A 21,215-nucleotide genomic window follows, 5' to 3' on the forward strand; every position below is an offset into this window, starting at 1 on the left:
CGTTGTTGGGGGCAAGGTTATGTGTTGAGCATCATTCAACCTAGCAGGGTTTAGTTAAAGGCCGACAAGCTGCTGTTCCAACCCAACTGGTCATTGTATCTGACCTAGACAGCCCATGCATGTGTTCAGTAGGATAAATCTTGGAAGAGTTGGCATTTTCTAATGATCAGAAATGACTTCTTTGTAGAACTGGAATATAGAGATGTAAAACGAATTTTGCATCAAACTGATTTAGATGATCTGCCTATGAAAAGGAGAGCAAGGAATCTTGAGTAGCCTAGGTCTGTGGGTGTGAGCGTTGACTCTGGCCTATCCCTCACTGACTGCGGGAGAATTCAGGGCTGTGGGGCCATCCATACCTAGCAGCACTTAACGGCCCCCTGCTTTGTGTCTTTGCAGCTAAGAAAATGACAACAAACTCTGTGTGTGGGGCGGGGATCTGAACGTTACAAGTAGAGTAATACAACCCACGCAGTGTTTAGATTTAGATTAGTAATGATTCCATTATCTGGTAATTTATGATTTGGAGTTTTGACTCAGTGAATTCAAAGGAAGCTCGTGGGATACGCATTGTAAAGTCACTGCTCTGTCAAACTACATCTTCTGTGGAAGATGGCTTTCGGAAGCAGGCCCTGCCTGTGTCTGTGAGGATGAGCGTTCAGACCCTCCGAAGGGATGCTGGTCAGTGACAGATGGTTGTTTTTTCAGGGACAAACACCTATTATCAATCTTTTAGCTGGTAGCCCGTGTTGGAGATTTTTTTTTTTTACAGTCTTTGTAACATACTTGCTTGAGCCATGTGAATCTATCTGGGAAATAACGCACTCTCGTAGGTCTCCTAGTTTGGCCTTGAGTTATATTTCTGATTCCTTCTCCCTTTGCCACTTCTAACAAATAAATCAGTGCAGATATTTAATTGAACAACCGTAGTCCCTATGTTCTTAGAAATATATAGTTTTTTCTTGGACAGAGAACAAGTTCTGCATGTATCATAGTGCTGAATTATTTCCAAATTATATTAATATGAAGGGGGTAAATGTTATTGGTTTTCTATTTTATAATCATTAGTATTCATGAAAATGCAATTCTTTTCTCTTTTCTCCAAGGTCTTTAACAGAATTAGCCTTTGTAACCATTCTGTGCTATTTGACTATCAATGCAGAGAACAAATGAAGCAGAAAATTAAAATACTTTTGATGTTTTAATTTTAATATTTATCATTAACCTATACTTCAAAGCTACTTCTATCATTGATAAGTTCATTGTCTCAGAAATTATTTCCTGGTGTCTTTATTTTTAAAAATTTTTTAAATCTATTTTTGTTTTACTCATTTTATGTGTATGGTGTTTTGTCTGCATGAATGTCTGTGTGGATGCCTGGTGTCTTCGGAGTCCCCTGGGACTGGAGTCGCAGACAGTTATGAACTGATTTATGGGTACTTGAACTTGAACCTGGGTTCAAATTTAGGTTAACACCAATTAATTCCCCTAAGTTTTAAAAAATTCTTTTTCTTTGAAATACTTTTTTATTTAAAAGGTTTATTTTATTTTTTAATTTATGTATATGTATGTCTGTGTATGTTAGACACATATATGTATAGATATCTGTGGAAGCCAAAAGAGAGGGCTAGTTCTCCTGGAGTTGGAGTTACAGGTGGTTGTGAGCTGCCCAGTGTTGGTACTGGGACCTGAATTCCTTTCTGCAAGAGCAGCAAATGCTTTTAGGTGGTGAACCCTCCCTCCAGCCCCAAAGATTTTTATTTTTAAACTGGTCTATCTATATAAGAAAACACATAGAGGAGAAGAAAAACACTACATATATAATTTATTTTTTTCAGTTTTGAAAGGTTTTATTTTTTTGTTTGTGAAGGGTGGTGTTGCCTAGCACAGGCTAGCTTATAACTCAAACTGTCATCTTGCCTCAGCCTTCAGAATGCTAGGATTATAGGTGTGTACCACTAAGCTGAGCAAACTACTATTTGTTTATTTATTTCTTTGTTTGGGTTTTCAAGACAGGGTTTCTCTGCTTTGAAACCTGTCCTGGAACTTGCTCTGTAAACCGGGCTAGTCTCAAACTCACAGAGATCCATCTGTCTCTGCTTTCTGAGTGCTGGGATTAAAGGTGTGCATCACCACCGCCCAGCTGTTATTTATTTTTTAAAGTGTGCATGTATGTGCATGTGTGTGTGCACGTGTGTATGTACCACAGCTCATGAGTGGAGGTCAGAGGATGACTGTGTGAAGTCTCTCCTATTTTTTGTGTTTCCAAGGATTTCCAAGGATTGAACTCAGGCTCTCAGGCTTGTGTTGTTGGGTGGCGAGTGTCTTTTCCTGATGAGCCCACATCTTGTCTGCCCAAGACTTTGGTTTTTGACTCACCTGCTTATACAGGGGAAGGAAAATGCTAAATATAAAGTCAGTGTTAAGCTTCCTAAATCCAACCAAGTTCTCAAGATTGGACACTGACTTCATATGGGTGTGGCCTTAGAAGGGCTCTTTGGTCTAGAGTTTCCCCATTGCCATCTCGAAGTTGTGTTCTGGGTGTGGGGACGATTCTTTTTTTTTTTTTTTCTTTTAACAGCAGATTCTGTATCCAGTTCTGCTTGTAGTACTACATCCTAGGCTAGGGACGTCACACCTGTTACTGTGGGCACTGTTGTGGTTGTGGGCACTGAAGCTTATGGCTATCAAATAATCTGACTGATGTTGCTGAGCCGCCCGGTAGAACCCAGTTCTTTCGAATTCCATACCCCATGGTTTTGCCATCAATTCCAACAACTTTATGCCCTTTGGACTAGTTGGGAGAAAATAAAGTAAGGAGAAACAGGTGAAGCGTTGTGATGTGGAGGAGAGACGCTGCCCAAACCGGCGCCATGTGTGAAAACGCATGCTGACTGAAGCTGTGGGGACCAGTCACCCCTATTTCTGCAAGGGTGAGGGAGTCTCATTTTCTTCTCAGAAGGGTTATTTAGGTTAGAGATTTAGATGCTGCACTGGGACTATGAGCTGTGACATGTTGAAAATTATTATCAAAAGAGTCAGTATGCTTTCTTTCTTTGCTTTTCTCATAGAGAGGGACAATGTTCATGAGGAAACCCCTGTTTTAAGGTCATTTTATTACAAACGTTACCCTCCCCAGGCATGATCAACTCAGTTTTGTGAGGAATGACCCTTCCAGTCCTTGGAAAACCTTTGACCCTCTGAGCACTCCTAGAGATGTGTGTTCTCAGAAGAGTCTGTGGTCGGCAGAAGGTTCTCAAGTTTGCTGGGATTGGGGTGTCCCCACTATTCTGAGGCAGCCTTACAACTTGGGAAATTCTAGCGGCACTGGGGTGGCTTGGTGAGACTTATAGAAAGAAGTGTGGCTAGTGTTGCCCTGACCTGAATGTTTGTGGATCTTGATGTTGTATTTAGTGAATCTGGTTGGTTTGTTGTTGTTTTTTCTTTCTTTTTTTCTTTCTTTGCCTTTTTCTTTTTTTGAGATAGGATCTTTGTATACTTCCCTGACTGTCCTATAATTTGCTGTGGAGACCAGGCTGGCCTCAAATTCACAGGTATCTGGCTGCCTTTCTGCCTCCTGAGTTCTAGGATTAGGGTGTGTCACCACATCCAACTCCTGGGGTGTTTCCAGTGCCCTTTGCATGCTACTGAGGGAGACAGTTAGGTTTATTATGAAGCACCCCCAGACCCCATCACAAGCTTTGTCCATAGCTGGTGCAGTTAAAGAGAAGTGATTAGATCAGGTGGCCACTCCTATCATCAGTGTTAGGGGGTGGGGCCTAATTTGAGGAAGTAAACTTTGGCGACTCCCCCTGAAACATACCCCTTATTCTGGACCTTTCCTTCCTCTTTCCTCCTGGGCTGTAATGAGGTGTGAGCAGCGTCCTCTCTGCCATAGCCTTCTACGTGTGTCTCTTGCTGCAAGCTGAAGAGCTGTGGAGTCAGCTGATCATGGCTGAAACATCTGACTCTGAGCCAGAAAAAATCGTTCTCCCTTTTCAGGTATTTTTGTTACAGCAAGGACATGCTAACAAGTGTCTTCTACCTGTCCGTCTGTCCTTCATGGCTCACATTATGCTTGTGTAGCTCTTGGGATCAGTCTGCATGTTCAATGTTCCAAGTAAATGTTTGTTTGTATTGTCAGTGTTACCAAGCACAAGGTGTTTGCATTATGATGACTGCCACCTTTCCCCCTTTTGAACATACGTAGTGTGGTCCCTGTTTGGCTGTCAGCCAAGATGTTTTGGGTAGTTGGTATCATTTGCTTTTCAATGGACTCAGAGATGTCAGGTTAGAGCATTGGAAAATGGTCTGTTTTAGCCATTGGAAATGATCGAGTTGGTGACTGTGATTTTTTTTTTTAAGCTGGAATGCTGGAGAGTGCCAAGTCGTTTTGTGTGTGTGTGTGTGTGTGTGTGTGTGTGTGTTTTGCTATATTTTGTTTTGTTTTCCCTCTTCCTAACCCGCTTGTCCAGTTCTTGCTCTGGATGAAGGAACAAAAGGGGCAAGCTACACCTCAATGGCTGTTGGGGCAAGTTTGAAATTCTGGCTCCTTCTTAAGTTTCGTAGGGAAGATTTATTTTAATATATGTCACTGTCAGCAGCCGTTAGAGATTCCCACGGGCCTACCTGTCTCTGGGTAATTTACACCTGTGAGACTGGATAGGAGATACCTAAGCAGGACTGTTGATTCACAAAGTCTGCATATGAGTTGGATATGTCTGAATGGCAACAGAATTTTTATTTCTCTGGAGCCACCACCAAATGTAGCTCAGGTACATTTCATGTGCTCACTCAACGTGAGTTCTGGTACCTTTCAGAACCTGTGAGCAAAATTCTGCCTTGGGTCCCAGTCACTTTCCTGGTTTACTTGGGCTGACATTTTCCTTGAATTATATCAACCCCTTCGTCATTACAAGTGAGGAGCCTGCAAATCTTCACACTAACCTATCATTTTAAAGTGGAACAGTCAGTAAACGGCCTCTCAGAGAACCAATGAGGACATTTTATTTTAAAGCCACGCATCTTGAAGGGGAGTTCAATAAATCATCAATGAGACATCACTTCAAAGAGATGGTTGGACTGAACCATGGCTTATCTCTGTCCCGCGGAATGTAACAAAAATTAAATATGGGCAATCATTAGCTTGTTTAGGGATTTTGATGCTTAAAACTGTGTAGTGATTACTGTCTCTTGATGCACGTCAGGTTGTTAGTGTGGGGAAGTACAACCTGGTTCATTTGTCAGGGATGAGTGATGGGTCAGGTGTGTTCTGTCATTCAAGCGTGTGCTTCTGTCTGTCTGGTGGTGAGGGGTGACTCTGTAACAAGCCCTCCTTTTCGCTATTCTCAGCATTTGCTCAGCAGCTGTTGGACGGAAGCATGCGTCCCTCCAGGTCTTCATTTATCTTTTGTGTAAGATGAACCCGAGAGTGCTCAACATTTTAATTAATTAAGAAGCGTGGTTATGTCTGAGCCATCTTAAGCTTTGGGATGCCTCCCGTGTTCAAGCTTGTGATTGGTTTAAACCCTGGAGTCTAATGCTTTTCAGGATGGGCTTTCAAGTGGAATAACAGTGACGCTAACATCGCTACCCTAAGCTCTTTATGGATAATTTCTCACTGGAACGTATTGATGTAGGGGGTATTAGCACACCAGATGTGCAAATTAAGAAACCAAGGGAGCAAAGAGGTTAAGTAATTTTCTGGGTCACACAGCTCGTTTGTGGCAGGGACGGTTTGTACACAGACAGAGGATCTCTAAGATCTTCACGGCTATTTTGTATACTAGCGTGTATGGAGGTATGTTAGATTGAGTCTTGCAAGAAATATATTCTAAATAGAAGCACCCAGCTACCTTTAACATTCCGATGAGATTCGTAAGAGCATTTAAGAGTAGATAGTGAGGTTAACAGACTTGGGGAGGTGACCTATATGTTGGAAAACAGGTGAAAGAATGGAACTGGTGTAGCAGCTTAGAGGATGGTGTGGTGATGATGGGGTGTAGCCATCTGGCCATCTAGCAGAAACTGGCTTTGTCCTTTGCATACTGGGGATGTTCAGGGTCTCAGGGGCCATAGGTGGGTGGGGGTGAGTCCAGGTTAGGGAGAAAAAACATGACAGTTGGGGTTAGCCACTAGAAAGAATTCTGAGAGTAACCGGGTTAATACTCAGAGCAGCAAGACTCAATTCAAATGTTTGAAAGCAAGACAATAATAAATTGCTTCTGCTCTATCAGCCTTGGAATCTGTCTAGCAATGTCTCTCTTCAAAGAAGTTGATTAAGTTTCAGATATATACTTTAGGGAAAACTGTGTTGCAATAATAGCTTGTTCACGAAAAACCTATTTCTACAGACCCATGCTATTTAACTCATTTATAGAGTTGTGATTTCTTTCCCCCAAGACAGGGACATAGCTCCCACCGAATAAACATTTTGAGACTAGCCTCTTTCCTTCTAATTTGGAAACATTCCATTCGTTTCTGTGATCATTGCTACGGTTGTGCGGAACAAGGAAAAAAAAAGCCTCAACCATTTGAACAAATGTGCTCTTGTCCAGACCAGAACAAAAGTAGCCTACGGTACAGAAGATGGCATGCGGATTATTCCTTAATGGGAGCATTTGCCTCTGATGGAGTGATGTCTGCTTCTCAGAGCATGCACGTTAGTCCGCGTGTGCACCTCTGTGTGTCTCCGTGTGTGCATGTTCATTTTCTGCATGCAGCCTGCGTCACTCTTATGATAATCAGTATCTCTCAGTGAGCCCCGTAGGTGAGGAGGGTTTCTTTGATGGCTAAAGACCTCCAGTTCCCAGGCATTAAATGTGCATACTGCCTTCAGGGCGTTAAGCCCTGCGCTTGCTAAGCATGCACGTCTCATAGCCTAACTAGCCACAGCGCCTGCATTCCCACAGTCGCGGCAGCCACAGCAGATGCTGCCTTCCACTGTGCTTCTCTGGCTGCGCTGTTCACTTTAGGACAAACTTCTGCAATCATCTCATGGATTTATTTTCTCTCCATTATAAAGCCTGGACTGTGAAGATGTCATCACGCCATCAGGGGCAGCATGAGCCAAGTTCTTGGGGCTGTTAAGGATTTCTCTGCCTTCCTCCCCCTCTTGGAGATGTGTAGCAGAAAAAGGCTTTGCCTTTAGAGAAAATTTTGATCGCTTTGGCCAATAATGTGTAGCAATATTAGATTTGATGGCAGACCTTGAAGTATATAAAAACTTAAGTCCAGAAAAAGGTAAGACCTATGCTACTAGTTTTAAGGTAAGTTGATAGCTTAATAGTAAAAGGTGGCAAGCTTTTCGTATTTTATTTCACATTAAGAGAAAGATTTATGTGATTGTTGATTGACGTATTTGAGATACTATACTTTAATCTTAACTGAAAAGGTATTTTTGATTAGGTCAAGGTGTTTGTTCCTTGTAAATGTGTATTTGTACAATGGCAGTTGTGCTTGGTGACAAGTCATACATCACTGTAATATATAGTGCATCATTATAATAAAGTGGTCTATGAGAAAATAATTTGGAGTCTTGGGTTTTAGTCAAGGACTATAAATCAAGGACACAGGCATGTTAAAAAATTCATCTGTTTGATACAAGCAGTAGGTTTTAATTTCCGTGTTGTCAAATCCTATTCACTCTGAATTACGATGAACAGAGTCCTATTTTAACTTTCCACAATAATCTAGGGGGGTGGTTTCTAATATGTGTCAATTAAAGGCAGTCAGAATAGGGAAAAGAATTAGCTTTATAAGATGAAATGGCACGCGTGCTCAACATAGATAAAATGGAGGCAGGGCCCACGTATTATGTTTGGAGAACCTGTCAGCTCCAAGAGCTCCAGGAAAGCATCCTAAAGTATGGATTGGGAATGGGGCATGTGAAACGTGTGGGGACTGCTCTTGTACTGAAAGAAGAAGCTGCTGCCTGTTCAGAAAGCACAGATGCCATGTCGAGCCGTGTCTTCTAAGCCCATCTTCAAGTTGCAGTGCATGTGGTACCCAGGTTATTGAGGTGTGTTGCTTCCGATGTAACTTTCCTGAGCCAGTGCTCCGTTTGAGAACCTGTCTGCAGGCTGTTGCTGGCCCTCGGAAGCCACTTCAGCGTGCTGTGCTTACAGTACAGCTCCGGTGCTTGCTGGTCATTCAAAACCAGACATGGTACTACAGGTGATTTCCTTAGTATCCCTGAATTTGCCGAGTCTGGAACGCAGCCTTTCTTCAGGTATAGAGAGATTGAGTTCACCTGATAGACAGGCCGTTACAGTGATTCCCATGTAAAGTTGTCAGTGCATGTGTTCAGGAAATCTCTTACTTGCCGAGTGCAGGACTGAGTGGCTTTGTGTAACACCCTGCCAGGATTACGCACTTTATACTGCCGTGGAAGTAATGAGAGAAACTTCTCTCCCACCACATATAGGGTCTCTGAGACTGAAGTGCAAATGAACTCTCATTCTTAAACATTACAGAAATCTGAATTATCTTTGCCAGTTATATAAACTTTAAAAGATAAAATGTCACTTCAGGCTAGGTGTTCTCACATGTAGATAGTCTTAGTATTTTTTTTTTTAAATTAAGCGTTTCGGTGTGTTATATAACAGGTTTTGTTTGACTTATTTTAATAATTTATCTTCATTGGGAAAAAAAACTCTTCTCTGAATCCATCCTGTTTTAAAATTTTTCTCTGTTGGTAGCAAGGCCATTTTTTGAGGAATTATTTCTTATAAATTCCAGGCCAGTTTTAACAAGGATCTCTTTGGGGTCTGCAGAGTGTGTAACACTAGTACAGTCTGAATCTCTTGAAGTCTAAGTTGCATTATTGAATAATGACATTAGTGACGAGGCTCAGTTGACTGGGTTCCAAAGTTGAGAAATTTTCATTCACAGGCAGAAAGATCAAAGAGACCCCAAGTTTTGGTGGAACTTGAAGCTGTCTTATTAAATGTAAAATGTGGATTTGTACATTGTATTTGTAAGCAAATTTGTTTTACATTTGTATAGTTTATGTAAATATATTTGTATATATTGCATGCTTAGAAAATTATTGCTATATTAGCCTCAGATTTTGGGTTAATGTGCTAAATCTCCAAGCTGGAGAATCATCTCAGTGATTTATTTCAAACAGTACAGAGAGAAGGTAGGGCCTCATTGTACTGTAAAATCAGACATGGAACAGCTTGAGGCAGCTCCAGCTTGTTTTTATAACCTCAGGATGTCTATGAACTTGGACTTCTTCTTTTAGCAACAAGACAACAGAAAACTCCCTTACCCTTATGGGGCGATAAGGAGGGTTATGGTGCAATATCTCTAAAAGTACTTGGCAAAGAACTGTAGACACAGAATACGATGTCATTAGAAATCGGGATAATGGGCAACTGGGGAGATGAGATGGTTCAGTTGGCAAAGGTGCCGACTGCCAAGCTTGACAACCCGAGTTTGACCTCCAAAACTCAAATGGTGGAAGGAGAGAAACAATTCCTGAAAGTTGTCTTCTGATTTCTTCTGTTGGGCACATGCACGCGTGTGCATACACAAAACACACACACACACACACACACCTGTGAAGTGGTGGGTAAAAAGAAATAAAGAAACAAGAATCATATCCTTCTCATCTACTTTAATGGAAAGGAAACCGTATTCACCCTGGGGGTGCCAAAAGCACTTTGACCTAGAACTTGGGTATCTCCTGCTGGATTCCCCTGTGGCTCAGTAGCCTGCATGCCAACAGTGTGCACTCTGGATAACGTGCCTTATGAAAGGGCAGATGTCAGTGTTGGAGCAAGCCTTAGGTTTCTGGACAGAAGAAACCACAGCACTGCTACTCTGTCATAAAGAGGTGCAGTAGACACAGATGATACACAGGCTTTTCTTTTGCACACACAGGGCAGATCTGCAGCTGGACCTGAGCCCTCCAGTTCCTATCATGTACCATAATTATAATGCACGTATCATAATAACCCTCCTAGTCCTGCCCTTTCCACTTGTACCAATTGTTGGTTTTTAGGGGATGCGAATTATTTTGGTATTTGAGATGTCACTTGTATTAACACTGTTTAAGCTCTCAGCACATAACTGCTGTTTAGGGAGAGGAAAGAGGAGTGCCTTAGAGAATTCTTCTTGACACTCTTTCCTAGTAGTAGTATGCCTGTGTCTGTGTATGCTTGTGCAGATGTGTGGGCATGCCACGGTGCACATGTGGTCCAAGAGGACAACTTTCAGGAGTTGGCCCTGTCCTGTCACCTCGTGGGATCCAGGGGTTGAACTGAGGTTGTCGGCCCTCAGGTAAGCACCTCTGTTTGCTGAGGTGTCTCACCAGCCTCTTTTTCCCCTTAAATATTATTTGTTGTCTTATAAAATTATTAGCTGATAATTTGTACTATCCATAGGGACATGGTGAATACTTGACAAGGTACTGGTTAGGGACATGGAGATTAGTCAAATTATTTGCTCCTTACAGTGACCCCCCTGATCTAGTACACAGGCATGCTTATAGCCTTGTAATAGAAGGAGACCTTTTCAGAGGTTCTTGAGTGTGGAAAAGTCAACGGGAGATTTTTTTTGGGTTTGAGCTTTAAAGAATAAGGAATAAGAAAGATTACAGTACGTGGCGAGCAGGGGTTGAAATTTCAGGAGTAGGGAAGGCCAGATATCAGAATAAAGCTGCCCAGGTAGAGTCTAGTTTTAGAAAGAATCCTGAAGGCAATTTAGAGCCTGCCTTAATTAGGGCAGTTATCACTGTGATAAAACCACAGGACCAAAAGCAGGTTCTGAAAGAAAGGGTTTATTTGTCTTACACTGCCACATTTTAGTCCATCATTGAAGGAAGTCAGGCAGGAACTCACACAGGTCTGGAGCCTGGAGGTAGGGGCTGATGCAGAGGCCATGGCGGGGTGCTGCTTACTGACTTGCTCTCTCTAGCTTGCTCAGCCAAGACCTCTAGCCCAGGGATGACACCACTCACAATGGGCTAGGCCCTCCCCCATCAATCACTAATTAAAAAAACACCCTAAGACTTGCCTACAGCTGGACCTTATTGATGCATTTTTTTTAATTGGGGCTCCTTCCTCTCAGATGATGTCAGCTTGTGTCGAGTTGATGTAAACTATCCAGCACAGGGCCCCGCTGTAGGTGGAGTGGATTGGAGACCAGCTGCCATCCTCTAGAGTTTGAGAGGCAAGGCGGGCACACAGCGAAAGAACTTGAACTTGCCCCAGGTCACACCTTAATTGGTGGAGCTGGCACTTTAATCCTGTTGCCTGACTTTGGAGCCTGGGTTTCCAGTCCCTGTTCCTGTCTTCAGGACGTTGCTGCTTTGTTGAAGGTGTAGACAGATGAGAGCCATGGACTGTGCCCTCTGTAAAAACGTCCCCATTCTTTTTGGTTTGGGTGGTTCAAGGTCTGGTCATTTATTTGTTCCTCTTAAAGACTTACTTTTGACTGGACTCAGAAGCTCTCAGTGAGGACAGCCTACATCTCTTGGCAATCTGTTCCTGATGTTTTTCTTTGACTGCCTGCATTCTCTTGGCCAAAGTCTAGCACATCCTTCAGCCTTCTCGTTATTTTTCTTAGTGCATTGTTTCTTCAGAGCGCTGGGTGGCATTTGCATTGCAGGACACGCGGAATAACAAGATGCTGAATCACAGATGGTTTGGTCTTGGGCTTCTTACCTTCTTTAAGAGCTTTCTGACAACATATTGGCAGACATCATCTTCTTTAGAGAGACTGGAGAGCTTTTGGTCCTGCTAGCTCTTTTGGACCCTAACCACCAAAGCACAGAAACATCTGTCCATTTGAGCTGGGCATAGTGGCATATGCCTTTACTCCTACCACTTGTGAGGCGGAGGCAGGTGGATCTCTGTGAATTCAAGACCAGTGAGTTCTAGGACAGTCAGGGCTACATTATCAGGGAAACAAACAAACAAAAAGTCACCACACTGAGAACACTCGGATTGGCATCCCCAATGTATCTTTGAGCAGACTTGTACTTCTTCTCTCCAGTTTCTGGTCTGTAACAAGAATTACCCTGACCCCAAAGCGAGCATACTCTGCTATTGAGTCAAGGCACCTTGCTTCATGGGAAAACTTTCTTTGTCCTTCCCACCATTGATCAGACCACACACCCTCCGACTCTTCACCAAGAGCCTCAGAGATCTGTCTGTGGCCACGCGCTTCTCTGGAAAGGGTGACACTTGCATTCATCTGACTGGGACAAAGATACTCAGCTTCACCTTTACATGGGTGAAGACCGAGGCCGTGCCATGAAAAAGAGCTCACTAGGATCTTGTTAAAGACACCTCAGTTTTTTCTGTGGATGCCTTCTTTCCCACCACCAAAAATTTGCTTGACATTCTTTTGAATGAGTGTGCTTGATAGTGAGCACTCCCTGAACGGGGAGGGGGCAGGAAGGTACATAGCAGGTTGCATAGAGTTCTGTGCAGGGAAGCAATGGGGTAAAAATGAGCAGGATGTGGGTTTTTGGTATGCCTCTGAGAACTTTGGCTGACTTTGAGAGACAAGAGGGAAGATGGTAAACTTTGGAATAAAGAGGTGATATCAAAGAAGTACTTCAGGAAACAGAATCTGAAAGCACAGAGAAAGGCAAAGGCAAAAGCTGGAGGAAGGATCCTGTAGTCTACTGGAGAAATTGGTCTGGGCATATCAAGGTCATGGACCCTAGTCATTGTGGCTTTGACAAATGATCCATTACGTCTCCAATTACAGTGCACAGAGCAGGAGCTACCATGAGTGAGCTAGAGTTACTTCAGATGTCACTTTGAAGGATGGTAGATGATCGCTTCCATTGATCTGTTTAAAGGCAACATCACAGTAATTGAGGTGTGTGACATAAGGTTTTTGCCTAATCCAGTGACCTGTTGCTTCTTGTTTTTCTGTAAGATTGATGTATCATCTGTCTATCCAGGGAGTGTGGACAAAGACAAAAGAGAGAGACCGTGTAAGTGAGCCTGTCTCATCCTCACTGAAATGTAGGTTCAGAAATCTGTGGAGCAGGGAGGTGACACCGGAAGGGCAGGTGTGAAGGGACCGCTCTGCCATTTATTCCCCTCGTTTTTTTTTTCCGAACCTTTTTCTCTAAGATCATCCATCCCCATGCGCCTTTTTAATTCACTATTTCACTCCAAATATCTGAAATCGTACCCCATTAACCAGGAAAGTGAGGGAAGGCGGTAACAGAAAGCAGAGTAAGGCGCAGCATACGGGGTGCCATGGGTCTTCTGGAGAGGAGTCTTGGCTCTTATTTATTTACCTCTTAATTTTCAAAATAATGAAAATATGGCCAGACCTCTCCTTATCTGAGTGTACCCTCGTTTGCAGCCATTCTTAGCCCCTTTTGTATTCTCTGTCTGCTTAAATCCTAAAGCGTGTTTCTTCTCAAAGAAGCAGTGGCTATAAGAGCAACCTAAGGGCCAGGGGATAAAGGGAGAATGTGACGGGTAGAGACTGAAGCCTCTCCATTTCCCTATGCTTGCATGTCTCTCTCTTTGCTCTCTGGGCCTCCGTGTTCTTGTCTCATGATTTCTCTTACATGGGCTCTTCTATTTTTCTGTTGTCTTTTCACTCGATTTCTCAGTCTATATTATTTGGTCGTAAAAGTAAAATGTAGTGACATTTGGTTTATAGAACTAAACGCAGATCCATGAAGGTAATCATTAATTGGGGCCACGCTGGCTTTGAGCGGAGTTAGCTGTTAAGACCTTGGAACCTGCTGTCGACTCTTTGTGAGGAGCAGCGGGTTGTTCTTAAGCTGTGTCAAATCACTAACCAGAGCAAAGTGAGGCAGATATTGGTAGGCTGGGTAGCAGCCCTGAACTGCATGAGAACAATGGTCTATTACCATTAATGGTCTATTACCAATAGTAATAGAAATGTCTATTACTGTTCTATTGCCGTGAAGAGACATCATGGTCAAGGGAACTCTTGTCAAAGAAATCGTTTAATTAGGGCTTGCTTACTGTTTCAAAGCGTAAGTTCAAGATCATCATGGTAGGAAGCAGGCAGGCAGGCTGCTGAAGCAGTAGGTAAGTGCTTTATATCCTGATTCAGAGAGAGAGAGAGAGAGAGAGAGAGAGAGAGAGAGAGAGAGAGAGAGGACCCTTAAAGCCCACTCCCAGGCTTCTAGCAAGCCCACACTTATTTCAACAAGGCCACGCCTCCTAGTCCTACTCAAGCAGTTCTGTTAACTGGGGACCACCCACGACCACCCATTCAAACTTGTGAGTCAGTGGTGTGTGTGTGTGTGTGTTCATTCCCATTCAAATCACCATAGCAACAATCTGATTAAAATCTGAGTTGATAACTGTTGCTATAGTGTTACATCCTGACTCACATTCTCTTTCTGTTTACTGGGTGGCATGACGTTTTTTTGTTTAAGTGTGTGCGGGGCTGAGGGGGGCACTGGGGTTGAAACCCGGCTAAGTGGGCACTCTTCCTTTGTCTAGTGCTCGATACCTAGTCCTTCAGACATTGTCACTTCCTTTCACCAGCGACATAAGCTGTCATTTTCAGCCTTTGTCCTCTGAGTTTACAGGCCTTGTCTGTGCTTCATCTCTTCTCCTAGTTCTGACAACCAACCTCAGGTTTCTACTTGTGTGCCTTTGTCAAGCCTCCTCTTGTACCTGCTTGTTTACCTACCTGTGGTATAACCCAACCCAGAAATAAGTCAAGCATGTGAGAGAGACAGGAAAAACCTCCAAGAAAGCGGTAAATTAAAATTTAATTTGCACATAGGCTATTACTTAGTAGACACATATGAGGAAACAGATTGTTCCCTCAGTTCTGATAATCCTGCCCATTCTGCAGTGCTCAGTACCCCATGAGGAGAGTCAACATTGGGCCATTTGTACCAACCACTTTCATGTGAAGTCTTTGAAATCCCCAAGTTATTCTGCTTCTTATCACTTAGCCTAATTGTAGAAATTAAACGCAGGTCGCCTTATTAACGATAAAATTTTCAAGATCTGTTGTAGATTCAACAGGGTGAGTGTTTGTTAAAAGATGCAAGGGAGGCAGGCTAAAATATGGTTTGATGGTGCTTTTAGATAGGCTTGGGCATATTCAGGGTGGTGGGCTTTTGCCACGGGGCTTTCAAAGACGAAATGAAGGCTGGAGATATGCAAGGGTAGAACACTTGCTTAGGATGTGCAAGACCTCGGCTTCCAATTGCAGCACTGAGAAAATTCAACAAATGAGAAGCAGGTTATTTTGCTTTATTGGGTTGGCGGGAGGTTTCTAAAGAGTGACAATGTCGGCAAAGAGCTGGGCAAATGGGCACTGTGTGCGTTGTTAGTCTGGGTTAGATTCGCCTTCCTGGAGAGCAGGTTGATAGCTAGCCTTTGGTCCAGCAGTTCTAGATTCTGCCAATTTGTCCTGTAAAAGGACTTCTGGGAAGACATATTAGAGGAAGCAAGGAAAGGGTCATAACCTCCATGACCAACTCATTTTTAACAGGCAACTCATCGATACAGTAAGTAGTGCAGCCACAGGGGGAATGTAGAGATGTAGATGCTGAGAGAAAGTGCCTAGGGCTGTATTCAGTGGAAAATATTACAACAAATTTCCATTTTTCTCGCTGCTTAAAGATAAAGTAAACTCAGGGGTATTACAGTTGGACTGTGGTGGTGCACACCCTTAATCCCAGCACTCGGGAGGCAGAGGCAGGAGGATCTCTGTGAGTTTGAGACCAGCCTGATCTACAGAGTGGGTTCTAGGACAGCAAGGGTTACACAGAGAAATTCTGTCTCAAAAAAAGGTTTATTACAATACTAATAAAATCTCAAGTTAACACTGGTTATCTTTTACCATGGACTTTTTTTTTGTGATGTTTTAGATAAAGGGTCTGTGTTTCAGTGGCCAGGCACCAGCTGCTTACTGTGTTAACTTTCTGATGCAGGTGTTATGAGTTGGGTAGTTTTTCCAAAATGGTAAATCAGGGGCCCAGATTCCTACTCTCTTATGACTCTGCTGGGGTCAACATATGACTTACATAGGGAGAGCCTAGCGGTATCTCCTTTTCAGCCAACTGCAATGGGATAGACATGTAAGATCTAAAAAAAGCAGATTTTAATGAAGAAATTTTAATGAGCGAGCCTCAATTCTACTGTCCAGCACCTAGTCACATGCTGTGATGGTTAAAATAACATTTATCCCCATAAGCTCCTATGTTTGAATACTGTTTAAACTGTTTGGGAACGATGAGCAGGCGTGGCCCTGTTGGAAGAGGTGTGTCACGGTAGATGGGCTATTCCCACTGTGCCTCTCTCTGCCTCTTGCTTGTGGATCAAAATGTGAGCTCTTAAGCTGTTCCTGCGGCCATGCCTATGTCCCACCATCATGGACTCTTAATACTTTGAAACCAGAAGCCCGCAAGTGCTTTATTTTGTAAGTTGCCTTGGTCATGACGTTTTGTCTCAACAGCAGAAAAATTACTAAATCACGTGACCACACCTAACTTCAGAAGGCACCTGGGAAATGTACTCTGGCCCTGAACCCTGTAGAAGAGAAAGCAAAATTTATACACATGCAGTACTCTCTGTCTTGAAGGTAGAAGTCCAGATCCTTGCTCCGTTCTTAGATAAACCACTTTACCACTTTATTCATTCATCACAGATCTCCTGGCTTCAGAGGATACACGTGAGACAGTGTATATAACAGTTTGAATATGTAACACTATACAGAGTGAGCCAGTGTACATAAACAAGTTCCACAAACTGTAAAATGTTACATGAGCACAGGGAGCTTTGTGACAACTTCTCATGGTTTTATGTTTTGTTTTGTTTTGTTTTTTTTTTAAAAAAGATGTATCTGCGCTAAGAGTGTGCTTCCATGTATGCATGTGTGCCTCATGTGTGTACCTCAGGTGTGACCTGGTGCCTCTGAGGGTCAGGAGAAGGTAATCGGTCACCTGAAACCAGGCTCACGGATGGTTTTATGTTGCTGTCTGGGTGCTGGGAATGAACCCATGTCCTCTCCAGGAGCAGCAGTGCCTCTCAACCACCAAGCTATCAAGTCAGCCTGTGTTTTACAATTTGTAGAATTATTTGATTGGTAACCTTGACCAGACATTGGCTAACAGTGTCCTGTGTGTCAAATCTGGCCAGCTGGCGATTTTGTAAAAAGATTTGTTGGAACGTAGCCATGTTTAATAGTGAACATATCTGCTAAGGATGTTTTTGCTCTACATTCACAATTGAGTGATTGCCATAAAGACTGTATAGGCTGGCCTGCCTAGAGCATTTGTTGACTTTTGCACGAGACACAAGTGTGCGAGGTTTTATTCGCTCGGTCATTAGCACAAGTATCTGAGATACAGCTTGGGACATCTTCAATGAAGGGCTAAAATATCTTTCTGGAGCTCAGATATTGTGCAGCTGGAGGTAATTTTAATAAAAAGATGTTTCTCTCTGGTTTGAGTTAGCACTGTACATTTGTTGCTCTTTGAATAGTCAAGTAGCTGAGATAATCAGGCACCCGAGTTTAACACTCGTAGCTTCTACTGCGTTGCCTTTGCCAGAGTCTCTGTGAGTCTAGACTTATTTTTACAGTTGGAGCAGTTCTCAGACCGTACGGCACATCACTGTCTAACTCATTACGGTTGGCGGTTATTAAGTAATGGTTATGGCAGGAGTAGAGTGTGGCTGAGGACTGCTTTCGTATTACAAGATGCATATTACATATTGCATCTTCTTGATTATGTGTGCACTTACGCAGCCTGAATTGACTAGTCTGAACATCTAAGAATAAAAGCAATAATGCTACAAATTTGATAATTCTTCCCCTAATGATGGACAAACTGTTTGCATCAACCAACAGTACAAATGTAAGATTTGGCATGCAGAGCTAGAAAGACAGCGTGATGGAAAGGATGTTCACTGAGCTAATGTTTCCTGACTTACTAGGAGCTGCTAGATATCATAGGTTAGATTAGGCACCAGTGATGAATAAGCCATAGTCTCTGCTTGGTCGAGGCAAGTACAGGTTAGTGGGAGAAGATACCAAGGGGATGTGCAGACCTTCTTAACTGCTCAGAGATAGGTTTTGCTAGGAGATTTTATTTGTGGCATGTATGTGTGTGTGCATGCGGGTATAGTTGTATGTTTGTGCACATGTGTGTGTAGTTGCATGTATGTGTGTGCATGTGGTTATAGTTGTATGTTTGTGTGAATTTGGTGTAGCTGTATGTATGAGTGCATGTGGTGTAGTTGTTTGTGCACATGTGGGTGTAGTTGTGAGTGTGTGTGTGTGTGTGTGTGTGCATGTGGAGACCAAAAGTCTTGCTTTATTACTTTCTACCTTATTTTTTGAAACAATCTTGTTCTGAATGTAGAACTCACTAATTGGCTAGATTGGCTGTTTATCATTCCTTAGGCTCCTCCTGTCCCTACCTCCTAGTGCTGGGATCACAGAGACACCTCCTTCTCGAGCTTTGCACATGAGTGTTTAGGGGTCCAAAGTCATGTCTTCAAGCTTGTGCAGCATGCATTTTGCCTATGGAGTGACCTCCCCAGCCCTGGAGATAGTATTTCTATAGATATTAATAACATTAATATCTGAAATTGTAGCCTCTTCCACTGAAATAATCTGAGTACTTTTTCCAGCACATGGACGGTAGGGGGAGAAGGGCAGATGAAAATGGCTTTAACAATTAACTACTGCTAGAATTGGGTCAAGATTTACTTGTCTGTTCACAGTGTTTGCTACCCAAATGATGTAGCCCAAGAAGCAGTTGTCTAGGTGGATCAAGTCAGGTCACGGAAGAGCTACTTTTGTAGATCTGCTCAGCAAACCCTTCCGTGGTTTTTCTCTTGCCTTTTTGTTTTGGGCGCTTACATTTTAAAAGGATGGAGGCAACAGGATGGGTACAGAAATCCTTTTTAGGATTCAGGCACCGAGAATATCAGAACATTGTTCCCCCTGAGAAACTTGCAGAACAGGAATGGTGTTTAATTCCATTTGATGTCTAATTCAACAGCAGTGTCCACATGGAGTTTATGCTCAGTGATTATTTTTGGTGAAACATTGGGGATTTTCTGTTGAAAGCAAAGATTTAGTCTAACTTTTAGCCACTGGGAAGAGAAAAGGTGTGTGGAGGAAGCAGACATAAACATGGCGGGCAAAGATGGCGAACATCAGTATCCTCGCTGGGGCTAAGGGAATTGGGTGCACTACTTTCTCCTGTATTTTTGGTTGTGAGCCTAGCCTTTAATGGCTGAGCCATCTCTCCAGCCCACTACGTTCTCCTTTACTATTAAATCCTTGTTTTAGTCTCAGGGTTAAGATAAAACACTCATGTAAATTCGGGATGTATGTGCGTGTAGTTTTCAGAGCACACAGGTAGTTCCTTTTGTTCTAATGCCTGTCCTCATTGTGAGCTTGCCCAAGCAGTACCTTCAGGAAGTTTTGTTGAATTGTACAGGTGATGGTGGGCCCTCGTTCTCAGGAAGCTGAGGTCTGCAGCTCTAGCCCAGGTCAGCTGTTGAGATGTCCATACATTCAGAGGGTTTTCTAGACAGGCAAACTGTTCAAGCTTTGCTAGTCGTTAGAGTTGTGCTCTGCCTCTTGTTGAGTCCAGCCCCGGAAGGAGGAGGAAAAGCCTGCTTCTTGAGACTGTGTTAGGAGAATTGCCAGAGGGATCCTGGCTTGGTCGGGGGAACCTCTCAAAAAATGGACTTCAACCCCCAGCTCTTTGTTTTCACTCAATTCTGTACCCTTCTTTGTAAATTGTCTTTCTGGCTTTGGAATGAGGTTGGAAGTAATCACCAAATGTCAGAGGAAAAAAAAAAAAGCGTGGCAGACCTGCTGGGCTCGTTCCCCCTTTCCCTTCTTTGAAGTGGTCTAGAGATATGTTTATTAATAACAAATATACATGGTGATTCCACCCCCCGCTTTAAATTTTCTACCTTAAGGCATGTTCTTTTGGAAATATAGGAAGAAACAGACCCTGAGGGTTTGGTATAACCGCTGAAGGGATAGATCTGGAGGATCAGACTGATGGAATTTAGAGCGCATGCTTGGGATCGTAGCTACAAACTGACTTTGCTACTGAGGCCCTGGCCTTCGCAATGCCCCTCCTCCCCAACCAGCTCCACTATGTCTTCATAGATGGGCTGACCGAAGTCTGCCTCCTAACCCAAGATGGAGCTGCTTCGGGACCAAAGCGAGGAGTCCTTGAACCGAGGCTCTTATTAGCCTTTCTTTGCCTGAACCCAGTTATTGAACTGAGGGCCTGTACTTCCTTAGCTAGGGATTAAATAGGTTGTACTGTGTGACCTATATGGTTGTTGAAAGACTGGATTAGCCAGTGTTTCGGGTCCAGTGCTGTGGACAACATGAACTGTGTGGGCAGAGGACGGAATGCACCTCTTCTCCAACATGCCAGTCCTCCATTTGGCATTCTGTTTGAACGCCTCAGACTGGCAGGCAGGGATTTGGCTATATGAGATGTTTTGCGGAGCCCATCAGATATTTTTATTCAGTAAATTTCATAAGAAATTCAATTGCCTATGAAGTCACTCTAGGGAGGTCACTCATCCTAAGGTACACAGGAAAGGAAAATTCTCAATTTCTCTTCCATCAAGGGATTCTCTTTCAAGGGGGGCCTGTTGATTTTCCTTCTGATAATGTAAAATCTAAATGTACAAAAGACGGGGCAAAACTCGAGAGACCGGTGAGAGAAAGTGCGTAGAATCCTTTCCTACTTGTGCGGTTGTAGAAATAAGTTAGCCGAAGTTCAGACGCAGCTGCAATTAGGTCACCTCAGTATGAGGATTCTGGAAAGAGTTATGTCTTTCTCAGCGGGAGAAATAGTTCTCTTCCTTCATGAATTCCAACTCCAGTTTAGTGTTGGGTAAACTGCAGGTTTCCAATGGGCTATGAGCTACCGAGACATCCTTACTGTGTAGGACCCACTGTGTCTGGGTAGTTGCAGCCTTGGCGCCGACACCGCTGCCATCTCAGGCTCAGATGCCTTCCATTCCCGCAGCTCTCTTAGCTTCCGAGTTTTCTCCTGGAGCCTGCCCGGTGGGTGGGGAGGAGAAGCTGCTGACTTCCAGAAATACAGCTCTCTCAGCCGGAGTGTCCAGTAGCATGGGTGCTATTTAGAGAAAGTCTGGTTTTCACGTGTCGGCCTGTTAGTTACTGAGGACTGGCCCACAGGGGGAACCTCTGCCTTTGTTGTTCAGGTGTGAACCCTCCAG

At 43.3% G+C, this 21,215-nt stretch overlaps 1 protein-coding gene across 4 annotated transcripts in view; it reads left to right on the forward strand.

The window, feature by feature from the left end:
* Nucleotides 1-21,215, forward strand: part of Plch1 (phospholipase C eta 1) — a 194,167-nt gene that overhangs the window by 38,727 nt on the left and 134,225 nt on the right. Inside the window, exon 1 of one of the 4 annotated variants that reach the window (XM_085682464.2) lies at nt 6,756-7,242. The exons of the other annotated variants lie outside the window; for them this stretch is intronic. Within the exon in view, the coding sequence (XP_085538590.2) occupies nt 7,200-7,242 (43 nt within the window). The 5' untranslated portion in view covers nt 6,756-7,199. Of the gene's footprint in view, nt 1-6,755; nt 7,243-21,215 lie in introns of those variants that run through there. 4 annotated transcript variants of the gene reach the window in all.

Source organism: Myodes glareolus, chromosome 20, assembly GCF_982192425.1.
Source record: "Myodes glareolus chromosome 20, mMyoGla1.1, whole genome shotgun sequence".
Classification (NCBI taxonomy): domain Eukaryota; kingdom Metazoa; phylum Chordata; class Mammalia; order Rodentia; family Cricetidae; genus Myodes; species Myodes glareolus.